The 19,569-nt window shown below is 46.4% G+C and overlaps 1 protein-coding gene across 1 annotated transcript in view; it reads right to left on the bottom strand.

Annotated features, from left to right (window-relative positions):
- The window catches only part of LOC120928324 (granzyme A-like), a 68,948-nt gene that overhangs the window by 21,504 nt on the left and 27,875 nt on the right, over positions 1-19,569 (bottom strand). Inside the window, exon 4 of the mRNA XM_040339421.1 lies at positions 12,197-12,341. Coding sequence (XP_040195355.1) covers positions 12,197-12,341 — 145 coding nt within the window. The remainder of the gene's footprint in view (positions 1-12,196; positions 12,342-19,569) is intronic.

The raw sequence follows: 19,569 nt of genomic DNA, 5'->3' as shown, positions 1-19,569 counted from the left end.
AAACAGCATGTAGTACGATCGGGTCTCCGCTCTGCGGCCGCGAGCGGATCAAGTCACCAGCAATCCTCCTCTTCCTCACGCGTATCGTAACGAACACACGTTACTTAATCATAGGAAATGTAAATCCCTGTGCTGTCTGAGGAGAGAAGGACAGATCGTGTCTTTCTACAAAGTAGAAAACATGATCTGTCACCTCCTATAGTGAGTCCCCTTCCCCCCACAGTAAGAAAACACAATAGGGAACACAGTTAACCCCCTGATCGACCCCTATTGTTAACCCCTTCCCTGCCAGTGACATTTAAATAGTAATCAGTGCATATTTATAGCACTGATCACTCTGTAAATGTCAATGGTCCCAAAAATGTGCCAATAGTGTCCGACCTGTCCACTGCAACGTCGCAATACTGTAAAAAATTGCAGATCACCGCCATTACTAGTAAAAAAATACAAACGTACACAATAAAGTAATCAGGGAAATATTGCAGAGGATGGGCATTTACCCTCTCATCAACGACTGGACCGAACTAGATGCCTTGCAGACAGCGACCCGGGATGAGACATCATCAATGAAGCCGCCAATGATGACCCACGGGTGCAGAACGAATGTGGTGTCGAGCTGCTGAGTTGGTGCCATGTAGATGTCTGACGAACAGCAAGCAGAGTTAGGCCCTCCGGGGTCCTTCTGGAATCACTTGAACAGTGCTTGGCAGGCCGCAACCTCTCTCTCCCCGTCTTGGAGAGGTGTGCATCATGCAAGGCCCAGGAGGAACTGAGCGTGAGGCGGGTCTCTGGTCTCTTCTATAGTCCCTCGCAGGAGCATCATCGAAATGGTAGGAAGGATCCCTGGGAGATGTAGTCCCGGTGTATGGTTATGCAATGGAATCGCCAGCCAGGAAAGACTAATAGTCCCACAATCCATTTGATTGAGCTCACAGATATGATGACAGTCACAGGCGCCAAGCACTAGAGGGATATAACTATAGATGAGGGATGACGAGGGGAGTACACAATATTATAGTTATAGTCCACTAGTGGCTACATTTTCCCTCCACATGAAAGTCTTTGGTACCCGAAGACAGAACATAACCTGTGAGATCACTGTACTATATCATAAGAAAGTAAACAATTATGTAGCGCTACCCCCGAAGGAGCCGCTGGTTAATTTGGGATCTACTCTCAGTAACTGATTCACCCCTCTTTAACTAGCTCGAGTCCTCCCTTGGCACACCGAATTAATATAAAAGTATTGGGAACCCTACTTGGTTGAGCCTGCAATAGCATACACATACATAAAACATGCAAAAGGCAATGCAATGATGTTATTACCTTTTCCTGTAGGCGATTCCCCAGAGTAAATACACGTCACACATTTACTATATTCAAACCAAAGAATAACTTTACTGTGCATATGGTAAAGCAAACAAAAAGGATTTGAATAACATGCTAATCATACACAGGTATTGACACACAATGACTCTGCAAGGGCCCTTGCATGAGTCAGCAAGCAAATAAAGGGAATCTAAGACTAAAGGGACAAAAAGAACAAGGGTAATGCTATTGGTTTATGTTACTTAGGCAGTCTATAATCGCGAGCTCCCCCTAGTGGGTAGTTCCACAAAACAGCTAATGTAAAGAACCTTTTGCCAGGCCTGGCTCTAACAGTTACCGAATATCTTCTTAGAAAAAAATTTATGTTGCAGCCGTTGGTGCACTTTTAAACTGTAATCCAAAAGGGTGAAGAAAAAAGAAACTCGGTCAAACGGGGTATAACGAACCCCCAATGCTGATGGACTGATCGCTCGTCAGCGTCAGTCAGGTCTGCAGGTGTAACTCCCAACTTAGTAGGCCTCTATGATATAGTCAAAGATCAAACACGTGACTCCAGTTGTTGGATGATACTAAGTTAGGCAAGTTAGGCATGGGGTTTGAAAGTTAGGCAAGTGCCCGCTCACCCGAACAGGCCCGATCCACCTGAGTACTTCACAAAGGGGCACCCCGGTCAGTCACTGCTCCGGAACACGCGGCCTCCAGTATCTGGCTCCCCGCTGCTCTTCAGTCGTCAGCTGACGAACTCCTCCGGTCTCCTGGGACACAGGCTGGACGACCTAGGTCTTGCCTCCCTCCGGATGGTTGGTCCTCCGGTTGATTCAGGCCCAGGCTCCGGGCCTATCCGCTTGGCTGTGGAGCTCCACACAGCTCCACAGAGGAGAAGATGCAGGTCCCGAGAGAGTGAAATCAACTCCTCCCCATCCTTAAGTAACCTCCCCCATAAGTCTGTGCGGAGGTGTCACATGTTCCAATAAGGCAGGGCATTGTGGGAAGTATAGTCTGTTTCTACTAAGTGTCAATGGAGTCCATATCTCCCGGTACTTCTGGTCCCACAATGCACAACTTTTAAAAACATCTTAACGTATATACATGTGCGGCTCGAACTCCGGTAGAGATTCAGACCTATCAATAGTCTCTGATAGGGTGACCCCGCTACAATTAGTTATGTTTTAACCTAGGAGCTGTAACAGTCAGCAACTGATCCAAAGGATTTTCTAAAAGCAAATTATATACATTGTCAGGAAAAGTCATATCAATATTGTGACAGGTCAGTAATAAATTAGTGGCCCACCCAGTAGTGTCACGGGTGGATCAATGTTATCTTCTATCAAAGGTTCGATAAAGGAGACAAGTGCTTGGCTATGGTGTTGAGTGGTAGTGATAAGTAGAGATGGCCTGCTGGTTCACCCGCCAGTCGTTTCGCGGCAAACTTTGCGTGTTCGCAGTCCGCCAAACCGGCAGACATCTGGCAATGTTCGTGGCGGTCCACAATGTTACATGGGTAAGAACTTTGACCTATGACATATTCATCAGGTGGTGCAGGACAGCCAATTGAGACATTTCAGCACATGGACATACCCCCTACCTTATAAATAAACCTGATCTGGCGGCCATCTTACATTCTGCATTTTGTCAGTGTAGGGAGAGGGTGCTGTTTGGAGCATGGACAGGCTGTATTCATTCAAATAGCTATCTAAAAGGTCCACAAAAGTCATTTTAAGGACTGGTATAGGTGTGCTACTTGCTCTGCAGTATATAGGTGTCTAATACATTCATATACTTTTTGTCAGTGTAGGTAGAGGTTAGCGTTTCCAGCAGGAAAAGGCTGTATTCAATCAAACAGCTATCTAAAAGGTCCACAAAAGTCCTTTTAAGGACTGGTATGGGTGTGCTACTTGCTGTGCAGTATATAGGTGTCTAATACATTCATTCATATATTTTTTGTCAGTGTAGGGAGAGGTTGGCATTTCCATCAGGGACAGAGTTTAGCAAAACAAATCGCTACCTAACAGGTCCACAAAAGTCCTTTCAAGCACTGGTATAGGTGTGCTACTTGCTCTGCAGTACATGATAGTGTGTAATACATTCATATACTTTTTGTCAGTGTAGGGAGAGGTTGGTGTTTCCAGCAGGGACAGAGTTTAGCGACACAAATCGCTACCTAACAGGTCCACAAAAGTCCTTTCAAGCACTGGTATAGGTGTGCTACTTGCTCTGCAGTATATAGGTGTAATATACACTTTTAATATACTTTTAGAATATAGAAACCATATTATAGTGGATTTGTATTGTGCAGCGATGTATTTGGTTACTGCTGGATTTTTGCCTCTTTCGCTGCGTTACCTCTGCTACACACATTAAAAAAAATTCCTGAAAAAAAAGTTTCATAACTGGTGCGATAAACCAGTGCCCCCCCCAAAACGTCAGATTGAAGTGGGGTGTTATCTAAAAATATACTTTAGTAATAGTGTATTTGGGTACTGCAGAATTTTTGTCGTTTTCGCTGCATTACCTCTGCTACGCACAGTGACAACATTTTCATAACTGGTGCGATAAACCAGTGGCCCCCCAAAACGACAGATTGAAGCAGGGTGTTATATACCTTCTTCCACATTTACTGCGTTTCTCTAGAGACTTTTGTTGTCACAGGGTCATTTAAAAAAAGACAGGCAGAGGAAGAGGCAGGCCCTTCCGCATGGGTGGTAGGGGTAGGGCAGGAGCACCAGGCCGGAGCCAAAGTGGGAAGTGGCACAATGTTCGTTCGATTACGTCAAAGGACGCACCAGACTTGGTTGAGTGGCTCGCCAATAACACCACCATATACCCTCCGCTTGAGTCACAGGAATTATTTTCCGATCCATCAGAAGACATTTCGGATGCGCAGCCATTCTTGGCATTGGATCAGGAAGAGGAGGTAGCAACAGCCGGCACTCAGCAGTCTGACAACAGTACTCAGATCATCCCAAGGAGGTTGGTGCCCGCTATTGCTGCCTACTCCGAGATCTCTATTGTTAGTGATGGGGAAGGTGACGTCAATGATGAGGTGTCTACAAACGTCACGTGGGTGCCCACAAGAGAGGAAGAGGAGGGGAGTTCAGAGGGAGAGATAGACCAGCAGATAAGCAGATAGGGAGGAGAAGCAGGCCTAATGTATCAGGAGCGAGCCATCAACCATGTTCGGTCACATCTGGTGCTCCCAGGACGCCGGCCCATTGCTCCGCAGTGTGGGCTTTTTTTAACGCGTCCGCTGCAGACAATAGTGTTGCCATCTGCAGCCTTTGCAGTCAACGCATAAGTCGCGGTAAGCCCAACACTCACGTAGGGACGACCGCCTTAAGAAGGCACCTGGCCTCCCATCACCGAGCCCAGTGGGAGCAACGCCATCAGAACCCACAAAGCCACACTCCAGGCTCTCACCGTCCAGCCTCTTCACCTTCTCCTTCTCCTTCCCCTCTATGCTCACAATTGTCCTCCACTCCACCTTCCATCATGCCTTCCTCACGTTTATTTGCAAAAAGGCAGGCTTCCGTGGACCAAATGTTCGATCGTAAAAAAACAGTGACGCCGGATAACCCTCTTGCCCAACGGTTGACCGCTGGCTTGTCGGAACTGATAGCCCGCCAACTACTGCCATATAAACTGGTGGACTCGGAGGCCTTTCGAAAATTTGTGGCCATTGGAACACCACAATGGAAGGTCCCAGGAAGGAACATTTTTTCACAGAAGGGCATCCCAGAGCTATATGGCCATGTTCAGCGGCAAGTGAATGTATCTCTGGCACACAGTGTCGGTGCCAAGATACATCTGACCACAGACACGTGGTCTAGCAAACACGGGCAGGGAAGGTATATAACTTTCACTGCCCACTGGGTGAATCTTCTGATGCCCGTCAAGCATGTAACCCGTGGCACCCATGTAGATTACATGCAGGCCTGCCTCTTCTTCTCCTCATCCTCCCTCTCCTCCTCGGCTGACTCCTCATTTTCCGACGCTACCGTCTCTTCCGCCGCCCAAGATCCCCAGAACCTATTTGACATGCCAGGTGAGACTTTGCCATGCTGTGCTGCATCTGCTGTGCCTGGAAGACAAGAGCCACACTGGTCCTGCACTCCTTTCAGCTTTGCGTTCACAGGCAGATCAGTGGCTAACACCGCTCAATTTGACAGTTGGTAAAGTGGTGTGCGACAGCAGTGCCAATCTGCTGAGCGCGCTGAAACAGGGCAAAATTACACACGTGCCATGCATGGCACACGTTCTGAACTTGGTCGTGCAGCCATACGTTGCCAAATACCCTGGGCTCCAGGACGTCTTGCTGCAGGCCAGGAAAATCTTGGCCCATTTCAGAAGATCTTACACGGCCATGGCTCGCCTTGCTGACATTCAGCGGCGACACAACCTGCCCGTCAGACGTCTTATTTGTGACTGCCCGACGCGATGGTACTCAACATTGTATATGCCCGATAGGCTGCTCCAGCAGAAACGTGCAGTTAACGACTACCTGTACGAACTCTGCGGCAGGACAGGTTCTGGGGAGCTTGTTTTTTTTCACCCTGCCAGTGGCTGCTCATGCGGGACTCATGCAGACTTCTGTGGTCATTTGATGAGATCACCAAATTGGTCAGTTGCAGCCAGGGCGCCATCAGTGACATCGTACCTTACGCCTTCTTTCTGGAGCGTGCATTGAGTTGTGTCATTGATCAAGCCGTCGAGGAGCGGGAGCAGGAAGATGAGGAAGTCGCAATGCTGGATGAATTCCCAGGGGGGGCTACTCCACCTGAGACAAGTCAACAACGGGAGTCTGAAGAGGAGTCAGTGGAGGATGGTGTCGGAGGAGAAGCAAGAAGAGCATGCTTTAAACCTTTCTGGGATCCCTGGTGTTGTCCGTGGATGGGGGGAGGAGAATGAGGACGACATTATCCTGGATGATGAGCAAGAGCCAGGCCGGTACAGCCCTTCCAGTTTAGTGCAAATGGGGGCCTTCATGCTCCAGTGTTTTAAGAGGGACACCGGTATAAAAAGCATAAAGGGCAAGGACCAGTACTGGATGGCAACATACTTAGACCTCCGGTACAAACAAAACATGGCGGAAATGTTACCACCATCACAGAGGGCTATCAGAATGCAGCACTTCCAGGACTTGCTTTGAGAAATGCTGCATTCTGCTTTTGCGTCCGTTGGCAGAGGAATTTTCACTCACAGAGAAACAGTTTTGGGTACCAATCCAACAGCGTCTGCAAGAAGAGGGCGGTTTGAAGATGTCTTAGTCACTAATGATATGAGATCATCCTTTCAGCCGACCCATCGATAGCTGTCCTCTGGATCCAGCATCAGGAAACGCCTAGACTGACAGGTGTCCGACTACATGTGGCGATGTGGACGCACTTTTGTAGGCGCTATAACTTTTGCGCAAACCAATCACTGTATGTCTATTGCGATTTTTTTTTTACCAAAAATACGTAGAAGAATACGTATCGGCCTAAACTGAGGAACATTTTTATTTTTATTTTTTAAATGGGATATTTATTATAGAAAAAGCAAAAAAAAATATTGTGTTTTTTTAAAAATTGTCGCTCTTTTTTTGTTTATAGCGCAAAAAATAAAAACCGCAGAGATGATCAAATACCACCAAAAGAAAGCTCTATTTGTGTAAAAAAAAGGCGTCAATTTTATTTGGGAGCCACGTCGCACAACCGTGCAATTTTCATTAAAAGCGTGACAGCGCAGAAAGCTGAAATTTCGCCTGGGCAGGAAGGGGGTATATGTGCCCAGTAAGCAAGTGGTTAACCACTTAACTATCTGACGACCAGCCGCCAGTTATACGGCGGCAGGTCGGCTCTGCTGCGCGAAATCACGTAGCTATACATCATCTCGCTAAGCAGCCAATAGGCCCCCTGCTCGCCCCTGGTCCCGACACACGTGCCCGGCGGTCGCAATCACCGCCGGGCACCCGCGATCGCTTGTTACAGAGCGAGAACCGTTCAGGGGGAGAAATGACTGTTCGCTGTTAATACAATTTTTTTTTACCAAAAATAGGTAGAAGAATACGTATCAGCCTAAACTGAGGAAAACATTTTTTTTATATCTTTTTTGGGGATATTTATTATAGCAAAAACTAAAAAATATTGATTTTTTTTCAAAATTGACGCTCTATTTTTGTTTATAGCGCAAAAAATAAAAACTGCAGAGGTGATCAAATACCACCAAAAAAAAGCTCTTGTTTCTGGGAAAAAAAGGACGTCAATTTTGTTTGGGAGCCACGTCGCACGACCGCGCAAGTGTCAGTTAAAGCGATGCAGTGCCGAATCGCAAAAAGGGGCAAGGTCCTTAACCTGCATAATGGTCCGGGTCTTAAGTGGTTAAAGGAGAAGTACAGCCAACGTTTGTTTGGCTGTACTTCTCCTGTGGATCACAGGAGTGCAGTTCTTCCTGCACTCCTGTGACCCGTTTAAAGCAGACATTAGGCCAAAGCCCACTGCCAGGTGACGATACAGAGCCGGTCCAGGCTGGGGAAATATCACAAACCGCTGAGAGCCTGAGGCAGCAGCTTCCTCCCCCTTCACAGCCCAGCACTTCAGTAAACGCACGGGGGGGGGGGGGGGGGCAGAGCAGACAACATTGACTGATAGTCACCAGCTCTCTGCTCACGACGCACTGAGAACTGAGCATTAGGCGATGTTTGATCGATCGGTTCTTAACCACTTCCTTACTGGGCACTTAAACCCCTTCCTGACCAGAGGACTTTTTGCGATTCGGCACTGCGTCGCTTTAACTGACAATTGCGCGGTCGTGCGACGTGGCTCCCAAACAAAATTAACGTCCTTTTTTCCCCACAAATAGAGCTTTCTTTTGGTGGTATTTGATCACCTCTGCGGTTTTTATTTTTTGCGCTATAAACAAAAATAGAGCGACAATTTTGAAAAAAAATAAAATATTTTTACTTTGTTGCTATAATAAATAGCTCAATTTTTTTTTTTTTTACGTTTTTTTTTAATCCTCAGTCTAGGCCGATACGTATTCTACATATTTTTAGTAAAAAAAAAAAAAATCGCAATAAGCGACTGGTTTGCGCAAAAGTTATAGCGCCTACAAAATAAGGGACAGAATTATTATTATTATTTTTTTTTTTTTTTTTACTAGAAATGGCGGCGATCTGCGATTTTTATTGGGACTGCGACGTTATGGCGGACACATCGGACACTTTTGACACATTTTTGGCGCCATTCACATTTATACTGCAATCAGTGCTATAAATATGCACTAATTACTGTATAAATTTTTTTTTTACTAGAAATGGCGGCGATCTGCGATTTTTATTGGGACTGCAACGTTATGGCGGACACATCGGACACTTTTGACACATTTTTGGCGCCATTCACATTTATACTGCAATCAGTGCTATAAATATGCACTAATTACTGTATAAATGCTTTTTTTTTACTAGAAATGGCGGCGATCTGCGATTTTTATTGGGACTGCAACGTTATGGCGGACACATCGGACACTTTTGACACATTTTTGGCGCCATTCACATTTATACTGCAATCAGTGCTATAAATATGCACTAATTACTGTATAAATGCTTTTTTTTTACTAGAAATGGCGGCGATCTGCGATTTTTATTGGGACTGCGACGTTATGGCGGACACATCGGACACTTTTGACACATTTTTGGCGCCATTCACATTTATACTGCAATCAGTGCTATAAATATGCACTAATTACTGTATAAATGTGACTGGCAGAGAAGGGGTTAACACTAGGGGGTGAGGAAGGGGTTAAATGTGTACCCTAATTAGTGTTCTAACTGTGGGGGAGGGGGGGTGACTGGGGGGGTGACCGATCTATGTCTCTATGTACAAGAGACACAGATCCGTCTCCTCTCTCCCCTGACAGCACCGCTGTCTGCGAGAGCCGGGAATGAGAGATGATCTCATATGTAAACATATGAGATCATCTCTCATTGGCCGCACAGATCGCCTAGGAAACGGCCGCTCCGATTGGCCGTTCACGGCGATCTGTGACTGGCTGTGTCCAAGGGACACGGCCAGTACAGAAGTTCCCCGCCGCGCGCTCGGGAGCGCGCGAGGGGAACGTGTAAAGGAGAGGCCGTAAAAACACGGCCTGTTAGAGATTGGGAGCCGCGCTGAGGCCGTACAAAGTCGTACGGCCGTCAGCAAGTGGTTAAAGCTGGTGGGGGACATATGCAGCATTGGACTGATGCTGAATTCACCTAGGTAAGTATGATTTAAAAAAAAGAAATCTCTAACCTCTCTTTAAATAAGCCAACAACAAAAAAGACAACACCCTGGACTGGTTATTGTTGTCTATGTGAGTGCTGACATATTCCTGTTGCCTGGCAGGGTGCCTAAGGGAGGACCCAAAAGTCCACCGGCCGGCCCTTGTGGGGGTTGCGCTACAGTGTTCATTGTCTCAGCAGTTGCTGGTTGCTAAGCAGTCGCTGCATATTTTAGTGTAAAGTTCTTCTTCAGGCCGGGATCACACTAGTGCGGGGCGAATTTCAGCTCTCTTATCTCTGCAGAGAGATAAGAGAAGTGTTCAGCAGATCCATTCCGTTTTAGCTGCAAATTAGCTGCGAATTTGGAGACCTGGGAGAGGGGAGTGGAAGGGGGGAAGTGTATTGAGCTGAATGAGACAAATACTGAAGAGAAATGAACACATCTGGTGAATTCAGCTGCGTACCCATAGGAGATAATGGGCCTGAATTTGCACCTGAGCCGCACCGCAATGCCTAAAAAACGCACACGGTTTTCCGGCAATGCGCGGTGCGAATGCATCGCACATATGTGAACCAGCCTCATTGAAAACAGTGGGCCGGATTCAGAAACGAGATTCGACGGCGTATCTCCTGATACGCCGTCGTATCTCTGAGTCCGCCGGTCGTTTCTATGCGCCTGATTCAGAGAATCAGTTACGCATAGATAGCCCTAAGATCCGACTGGTGTAAGTGTCTTACACCGTCGTATCTTAGACTACATATTCTCGCTGGCCGCTAGGTGGCACTTCCATATAGTTACGCGAGGAATATGCAAATTAGTATTTACGCCGATTCAGAAACGAACGACCGCCCGGCGCTTTTTTTTTACGTTGTTTGCGTTCGGCTTTTTCCAGGGTAAAGTTACCCCTGCTATATGAGGGGTATGTGCGGCGTATCCTAAGTTAAGTATGGCCGTCGTTCCCGCGCCCAATTTTGAAAATGTTACGTTGTTTGCGTAAGTCGTTCGCCAATAGGGCTGGACGTCATTTACATTCACGTTCACGTCGAAAGCAATCTTTCTGAATACAGAACTTGCGCCCAAAGTTAGAGCGGCGTAACGTATCGGAGATATGTTACACCGGAACAAAGATACGCTCAGGTATCTGAATCTAGCCCAATGTATTTTGAAATGTTCTGCGAATTGGATGCGGTTTAAGCCGCACTCAATTCGCATAGGTGTGAACCCGGCCTTAAGGGCCAGTTCACACCAGACGCAGTTCCGTTCAGTTTCGTGTGCATTTCTTCTGCACTAAAAATGCATGCACAGTGTTTTCCATGTACTCCAATGGCTCTAGTTCACACCATGCAGTCAGTTTCCGATGCAGAATCTGACCGGAAACTGACTGCATGGTGTGAACTAGAGCCATTATAATACATGGAAAACACTGTGCATGCATTTTGTGCAGAAAAAAAGCACACGAAACTGAACGGAACTGCGTCTGGTGTGAACTGGCCCTTAGGTAGGCTCAGACAAAGTGTTAGCAGTTCATTTAACATAAAAAATGATTGTGTTGAGGTTTTTATGTGACTGTGAGCAATCAAAGCATATTTTATAGGTACAAGGAAGTCCGTTTTTTTTTATGCATGCCGCTTAAGCTCATCCACTGTTAGCAGCTTGCCCACACTAGGGTGCCCACGTGTCCCGGATTCCCTTCATTCTGGGACAATACAGTGTCCCGGAATGAAATAGAGGACACAGCCACCCCCTACTAACTAGTAACTACATTTCCGGAACTGGTTGCTAGGGACGGCGCTGCCTGGCGTCTTGCAACCAGTGACAATTTACTCTCACACAGTGAGGCCGGGAGCGAGGCCTGCGCCTAGTACAGCACTGCTGGTCCCACCCACCTCGGCACCTCCTCCTTCTCTGGCACCCAGCAGCAAGCAGCAGGGACTGGTGTGATCTTCACTCTCCAGATAGTGACTCCACTCCCCGAGGGAGTGACAGCAGCACCTCATCTGGTGGCAGGCTATGGGTGGAAAGCGGCACTGCATCTGGTAGCAAGTGGCACATTCACCTGACAAATAACCCGCCGCCAAATTCCCCATCAACCCCGAGACTACATTTCCCCCCGCCACCCCTCAGTTTTTTTGGGGGAAGGTGAGAGAGGGGGTGTGTCCCTGAATGTAAGTTTAGAAATGTGGACACAATGGCCCACACCCACTGTTCGTTGCCCCATGGTGCACACGCCGCATTACTACCCTCCTTGGGGTACCCAAAGGTGTTTATTTTTTACAATACGAGCCCACCATAATTTAACTGCACCCAATTTTTTCTGCAGTGTGCATAGCATGCCATAGGTCCCCATTAATGATGGGCTCGGGTGTGTTCAGGTCGAACCCACCAGGAAGACGTGACTGCACACCACCAATCATAGGCAGTGAGGCATTTCCCGACCAGCAGTTGCACATACACACGCTGCCTATGATTGGCGGTGTTCAGTCCCGGCTTCCTGGTGGGTTCGACCCAAACATGCCCGAGCCCATTCTTAGTCATTTACCTGAATTGTCCCTTGTTCCCAAGTTCTAGAGTGGTAAGGTAAGTATTGAGCATAAGGTACACCAAGTTCCATTGTTTCATGCAATTCTTACCTGCACAAGCTGAATGTCATTTTGTTTTGTAGATGAGTTATATGACTTGAATACATAGACTTTGACAACTGTTATCTTTTGCTTTTCTGTCTCGTTTTGCTTTCTTGAATGAGCTCCCAGGGTCACTGTTGTTTGTCCTGCTGTCCTAAAGGATAAGAATTTATCAGATATAAAAATGTGGACGTTTGAAGGTGAAATCCACATAAGACAGATATTTCCTATTTGGAGAGTCACTCTTAAGTAAAAAAAATCTTAATTTTGCAAGAAATTCACAGCTGTTCTGCGTCTGTCCAGCACTAACAGTTCCCCCCACATACATACAGACAGGAGAGGAGGGAGGGCTCGATCTTCTCCTCTTCTTTCCGCCCCTACCCCTATGTGTATGCTCACACTTCAATCCTCAGTGCTGTGCCTCAGAAAAGGAAAGTGGGGGGATGTAAATTTGAAGTCCAGCAGCCTCAGATACATCTGGATGAGAGATTCTGACTGCCAAGGGGTGAGTGAGCTCACCATCTATCCCTGTCTGTGACTAAAGTCTCCCCCTTTCTCTCTCCTGCCTCTGAGTGAGTACACTAAATTACAATAGGGTTCTCAGAGCACCCCTTACATCACAGTTCACCTTTACACCAGAGGCCACAGTGTTCCCTCTTACATCAGAATCCTCTCCATACATCAGAGTTCTCAGTGTTCCCCCTTAAATCAGGGTTCCCAGAGCATGCCTTACATCAGAGTCTGCAGAGTCCCCCCTTACAGCGGCCCTTTCCTTGCCTTTATCCGGCCCTTGGGGAAGTATCCCTCCCACTGATACGAGACACTATTCTGACATCTGACACCAACAGTGAAGCACCATTTCTCCCACTGACACCACTAATGGGGCACTATTCCTCCCTATGATACAAACAATGGGGCATTATTTCTCCCCCTAATACCATATGTTAAGTCCCACTGATGCCAGGAAAATTCCCCCCCCCCCCCCGCTTGCCAAAGTCCGGCCCTTCAAGAGTCTGAAGGAAAATAAACCGGCCCTTTGTTTAGAATGTTTGGAGACTCCTGCTCTTGAGGAAGGGGACTCACCCTGTTTGGAGCGAAAAAATGCTGACTATGACCCTAAGAACACCGGGCCAGATTCACAGCCGAGATACGACGGAGTATCTCAGATACTCCGTCGTATCTCTCAGAGTCTCTATGCGACTGATTCATAGAATCAGTTACGCATAGATAGCCCTAAGATCCGACAGGTGTAATTGTTTTACACTGTCGGATCTTAGGATGCAGTACCGCGGCCGCCGCTGTGGGGAGTTCGCGTCATAAACCAGCGTCGGGTATGCAAATTAGCAGTTACGGCGATCCACGACGGTTTTTCGCGTTCGCTATGTCGTCGCTAGTCTAGTTTCCCGTCGCAATTTTAGTCATCGTTTGACCTGCCCTAACTTTACACAGCACACGTATGTGCTGTATAAAGTATGGCCTTCGTTCCCGCGTCGAAATTTAAAAATCAACGTCGTTTGCGTAAGACGTCCGGGAATAGGAAAGTACGCTACACACGTCGCCATTCGAAAAAATTATGTCACTTCGCGCAAATCACAGCGGGAATTTCGAAACGGAGCATGCGCAGGCCGCCAGCGTAGGTTTTCATTGCAAGTGCTTTGTGAATCATGCACTTGTGATGAAAACTTACGATACATTACGCCGCCGCACTTCTACGTGAATCTGGCCCACCATCCCTACAGTCAAGCATGGAGGTGGAAACAATATGCTTTTGGGCTGTTTCTCTGCTAAAGGTACAGACAAACGTAGCTGCATTAAGGGGCCAATGGAAGGGGCCATGTATTGTAAAGTCTTGGATGAGAACCTTCTTCCCTCACCCAGAACATTGAAGACGGGTCATGGATGGGTCTTTCGGCATAACAATGACCCCAAACATACTGCCAAGACAACAAAAGAGTGGCTCAAGAAGATGCACATTAAGGTCATGGAGTGGCCTAGTCAGTCTCCAGACCTTAATCTTATAGAAAATGTATGGAGGGGGCTGAAACTTCAAGTTGCCAAGAGACAGCCAAGAAATCATAAGCATTTAAATAAGATCTGTAACGAAGAGCGGACCAAAATCCCTCCTGAGATGTGTGCAAACCTGGTAACAAACTACAAGAAACGTCTTACCTCTGTGCTTGCCAAAAATGGTTTCTCCACCAAGTACTTAGTCGTGTTTTGCTTGGGGATCAAGGGCCAGATTCACAGAGCAGAAACTACGGTGTATCTCCAGATACGCCGTCGTATCTGTTGTTCTATCTATGCGACTGATTCATAGAATCAGTTACGCATAGATAGCTATAAGATCCGACAGGTGTAATTGTTTTACACTGTCGAATCTTAAGATGCAATACCGCGGCCGCCGCTGGGGGAAGTTCGCTTCGTAAACCAGTGTCGGGTATGCAAATTAGGAGTTACGGTGATCCACAACCATATGTGGTATATGTTCTCCAGTGCTCCTGCAACTTGCAATATGTAGGAAGAACGAAGAGAGCATTAATGGTTCGAATAAAGGAGCATGTTGTTAATATAGAAAATGGCTTCCCGAAGCACAACGTTAGTAGGCATTTTGCGGAGAAACATAATAAAGATCCTAAACAACTAATGTTTTGGGGGATAGATACATTTAACAAGCCATGGAGAGGAGCCCATTTGGTTAGGACAATAAGTCAGAAAGAATCTCAGTGGATTCACTCTTTAAATACTTTAGTGCCTAATGGGTTAAATGTTGAGTTCGACGTCAACTGTTTTTTAAGCAATTTTTAGTTGTTTTAGATTTCTGGTTTAGAATGCAATGATGTGATCTATTCATTGGAGGGGTATTCACTTGTAAACGCAAGGTATTCTGACTCCGATTGTTGTGATAGCGATATATCCCTTGCTGAGACCTCTATGCCTGGCCTGTATAAGCAGATATACTCACTGTGGACAATCCTTGTCAGACAGCTGAACTCGTCAATACCGATTCATTCAAAAAAGGTGTTTATTCTTTAACTTCAGGGGTTACAGCAGATAACAGGAACAGCAGATGAATGGTGATAGTATTGTACGGTCAAAAGATGATGCCTTTCCTACCCTGGGCAGAGTACATGAGTGTCCTTCTACATGTGGCTTGCTGGCTGGAGAGATGACACAGGAAGTACTCCACACAGGAAGCAGGGAGGGGCATACATACAGTGAAAATATGTGGTAACTCAAAGATTCACATAAACATGTGCATTGCAACAAAGGCCACTAGATGGCAGCATAGGATAACACATAGATTTAGCTATGAGAAAATAGTAGGCAAACCACACTATATAGACTCTAATCTATATAACAATGCTAATATTAACTGAGGCTATGCATCTCATATTCTATGCCCCTATTGGGGCAGCACACTCCCCGTCTGGCATGATAATGCCACTATTTACATAATACAACGGTAGTTATGCAAATAAACAACAGCGCAATTTGCTTGATGTCTTGAAAACCTGAAAGACATAATGGAGAACATGCATATAATGCAACAACATCTATAATATAAGGCTTCAAGTTGTGACAACTAAAGTTCCAGATACTTCCTTCTCGAAGTCACAGGTAGGATCCAACAGCATACCCAAGTAAGTTCAGTCTCCAAACGGCAAGAGCAAAATGAGTTCCGTGATAGGTCTGATGAAAGTCTTTACAGTCCCTATAATCCAAAGGCCTGCAACTCTTATGGCTCCCTCTGTGAAGTGTCTACCTTGGTGTTTCACCCTTTCATGGTAGTGCCGTATGAGCAAAGTGGTGATGTGATGGCGAGCAGGTATAATGAGAGGATTCTGTTCTTGCTCACTGAACTTAGCCTTGTTTAGGCGTCCACCAACCCTTAACGTGCCATCATTGTCAATGAATGGGTTCAGGTTAGCAATTGGACTGTTTTTTGGAATGTTCCCCTTGTCACGGATACGTCTGATTTCTGAGCCAAAGACATCCTGTTGTACACTGCGTATTACGATCAGTTCAGCTTCAGCAATGTCTTTTGCAGAAAGAAGCTTTTGGCACATGTGCCAACCTTGACAGTGAGCATCTGTGAGCTTCGTGTGAAAGCAGTGTGCAATATGAACTAACCTTGCGGTGGTGCGTACCAGCCTTGTCCACTTGGAGAAACGTTCAAAGCGTTGACAGCCCAAGGCACATCTTTGTTCAGTTCTGGTGACAAGGGTTTTAACTTCAGGACGAACCTCTGGATCTTTGTCGGGTTCTAGAAGACTGAAGACGTCAGCCGTGGTTTCTTCTGGATCAGCCAACAAGAATTCAGGACCTGTTAACCAAGAAGAATTTACGAAGGCACTCGCAGACACTGGCCTGGTGCCATGATCTGCAGGATTAATTTCAGATGGAACATAATGCCATTGTTCAGGTTTAGATGATTTTCTTATTCTTTCTACACGGTTGCTGACATAGACATAGAAACGTTTAGTCTGGTTGTATATGTAGCCCAGAACAACCTTGCTGTCTGTGTAGAATTTGATGTCATCTATCTGAATGTCTAGCTCACGCAGTATGAAATCTGCAATCTCTACAGCTAGCACAGTCCCACAAAGTTCAAGCCTAGGAATTGTGTGTTCAGGCTTGGGTGCTAACTTAGCTTTCCCAAACAGAAACCCTACATGGGTTAGATTAGCTGAATCCCTTACCTTGAGGTAGGCAACAGCCGCTATGGCCTCAGTAGATGCATCTGAGAAGATGTGCAGCTCTTTCCTCCGACTGGTAGCAAGGGAAGTCGGAGTGTAGCAGCGTGGTATACGGATTCCATCTAAGGCATGTAACGACTGTTTCCAGGACTCCCACCTTGAAAGTTTGTCTATTGGTAGTGGGGCATCCCAATCTTTGATAGTCTCTGAGAGCTGTCTAAGTATGGATTTACCTTGTATGGTGATGGGAGCCACAAATCCCATTGGATCGTATAGGCTGTTCACCACTGACAGAACTCCACGCCTGGTAAATGGTTTGTCTGCAGAGCTGACTTGAAAGCCGAAGCTGTCCTTTAATAAGTCCCACCGTAGGCCCAGACTTCTCTGCACAGGTGGCATGTCCATCCCCAGATTTAAGTCTTTAAACCCTGTGGCATGATCGCCAGGTTGAAAGGCTTTCATAACAGCAACACTGTTTGAGGCAATCTTGTGTAGTCTGAGGTTAGCCTCAGAAAGCATAACTTGTGTCCTTTGGAGCAGGTCTATGGCTTCTTCCGCTGTAGGTAAAGATTTAAGTCCATCGTCCACATAGAAATCTCTCTCGACGAAATGTCGAGCATCTGCGCCATACTCCTGTTCTCCATCAAGAGCAGTCCTTCGTAAACCGTATGTTGCGATGGCAGGTGAGGGGCTATTTCCGAAAACATGAACCTTCATGCGGTATTCAATCATCTCATTGTTCATGTTGTTGTCACGGTGCCACAGAAACCTTAGGAAGTTCCTATGGTCTTCTCGTACAATAAAGCAATGAAACATTTGTTCAATGTCCGCAGTTATGGCAACTGGCTCTCTTCTGAACCTCATGAGTACACCTACAAGGTTGTTGGTAAGGTTAGGACCAGTGAGAAGAATATCGTTCAGGGATACGCCCTGATGCTTGGCACTGGAGTCGAACACTACCCTAATTTGTTTTGGCTTACGTGGATGGTACACTCCGAAGAAGGGTAGGTACCAGCACTCATCGTGTATTTGAAGAGGTGGAGCTGGCTCAGCATGCTCATTGTCAAAGATCCTCTTCATAAAGGTAATGAAATGGTCCTTCATTTCAGGCCTGTTCTTTAATGTTCGTTGAAGTGAGTTGAATCTGGATAAAGCCTGTTCCCGATTGTTTGGCAGTTTGACCCTTGCAGCACGAAGAGGCAATGGTGCAACCCAGCTGTTAGACTCATCCTTGAAGAATTCTTTGTCCATTATTTTGATGAACTCTCTGTCTTCAACTGACAAGGCTATTTTGTTGTCGTCACTTGTGGTACAAAACACTGTGGTACCTAGGTTGTCATCACAAAGGATAGGAGTGACATCAGGTACTTGGATGATGTCAAGAGGCTTCTCCTTTATTTCATAATGGTGAGGGCACTCTTTGAAGTGGGATGCGCGTCCATTTCCTAACATGTAAGTTTTGAAGGAGTGGATCTCAGATGATGTACACATTCTATCCAAGCATACATCGCCCACTATTACCCAGCCTAGATCAAGTCTTTGTGCATAAGGGGCATCCTCAGGTCCATCACACTGCTCACGTACCTTATGTACTCTAAGAATGTCTCTTCCTAGCAAGACTAAGATTTCAGCATTCATGTCCATTGCGGGAATCTCATCAGCAAGGTGCCTTAAGTGAGGATGGTGATATGCAACCTCTGGAGTAGGAATCTCTTCTCTTTCGTCTGGTATCTGGTCACACTCGACTAATGTTGGTAGGAGTATGCCCTCTTTCCCTTCGATATGAGACACCATGAACCCATCGACCCTTCTGCCGAAAGTCTCTACGCGACCAGAACAGGTTCTGAGAGTATACGGTGTGGCATGACCCTCAATGCCAAAGATCTCAAAGAATTTAGGCTTGACCAGGGATCTGTTGCTCTGTTCATCTATTATGGCATACATCCTGGCAGCTTTTTCAGGTTGACCCTCTGGGTATACCTTAACAAGGCATATCTTGGCACAGCACTTGTGATCTAAACCTTCTCCACAGACTTCTGTGCATGAAGAAGAAACATTCTCCTGGGCTAGAGCGTGGCTTCGTTGCTCCCCGCCATGATTTGAGAGAGGGGTGGAGGTAGGTAGCTGCTGTGGGCTGTCTGTAAGTGGAGTAGGATGCATAGCTGTCACATGTCTTTCGCTGCTGCATTCTGTGCACTTGATGACAACTTTACAGTCCTTGGCAAAATGACTATAAGAAGCACAGCACCTGTAACATACTCCAAGTTTCTGGAGAATCTCCCTGCGCTCTTGTAAAGTCTTTGCTCTCAGCTCTCGGCATTTCTTAAGAGGGTGAGGCTTCTTGTGAATAGGGCACTGACGATTAGGATCTTTGTCACCCGAATTACTCTGGTATGCATGAGAGGATACGGGTGGTGAGATGTCTGTCCTTTTAACAGATATTGCTCTATGAAAGTCTCTGTGTTTAGCTGCTGTGTTGTCATACCTTGGAGATGGTGATGAAGCAGGCAAGTTGGGTTCACTGAAGCTGAAGCTGGGATCATTTCTCATCCAGGCTTGTTCACTGATGAACCTGCAAAAATATGAGAATGGAGGAAAGGATACGTTATAGTCTCTTTTGTACCTTGAGCCCTGCTGCGCCCATCTCTCCTGCAGGCCATATGGCAGTTTAGACACCACTGGATT

This window comes from Rana temporaria, chromosome 1 (assembly GCF_905171775.1).
Source record: "Rana temporaria chromosome 1, aRanTem1.1, whole genome shotgun sequence".
Taxonomy (NCBI): Eukaryota; Metazoa; Chordata; class Amphibia; order Anura; family Ranidae; genus Rana; species Rana temporaria.
This window is presented reverse-complemented; position numbering and strand designations above follow the sequence as displayed.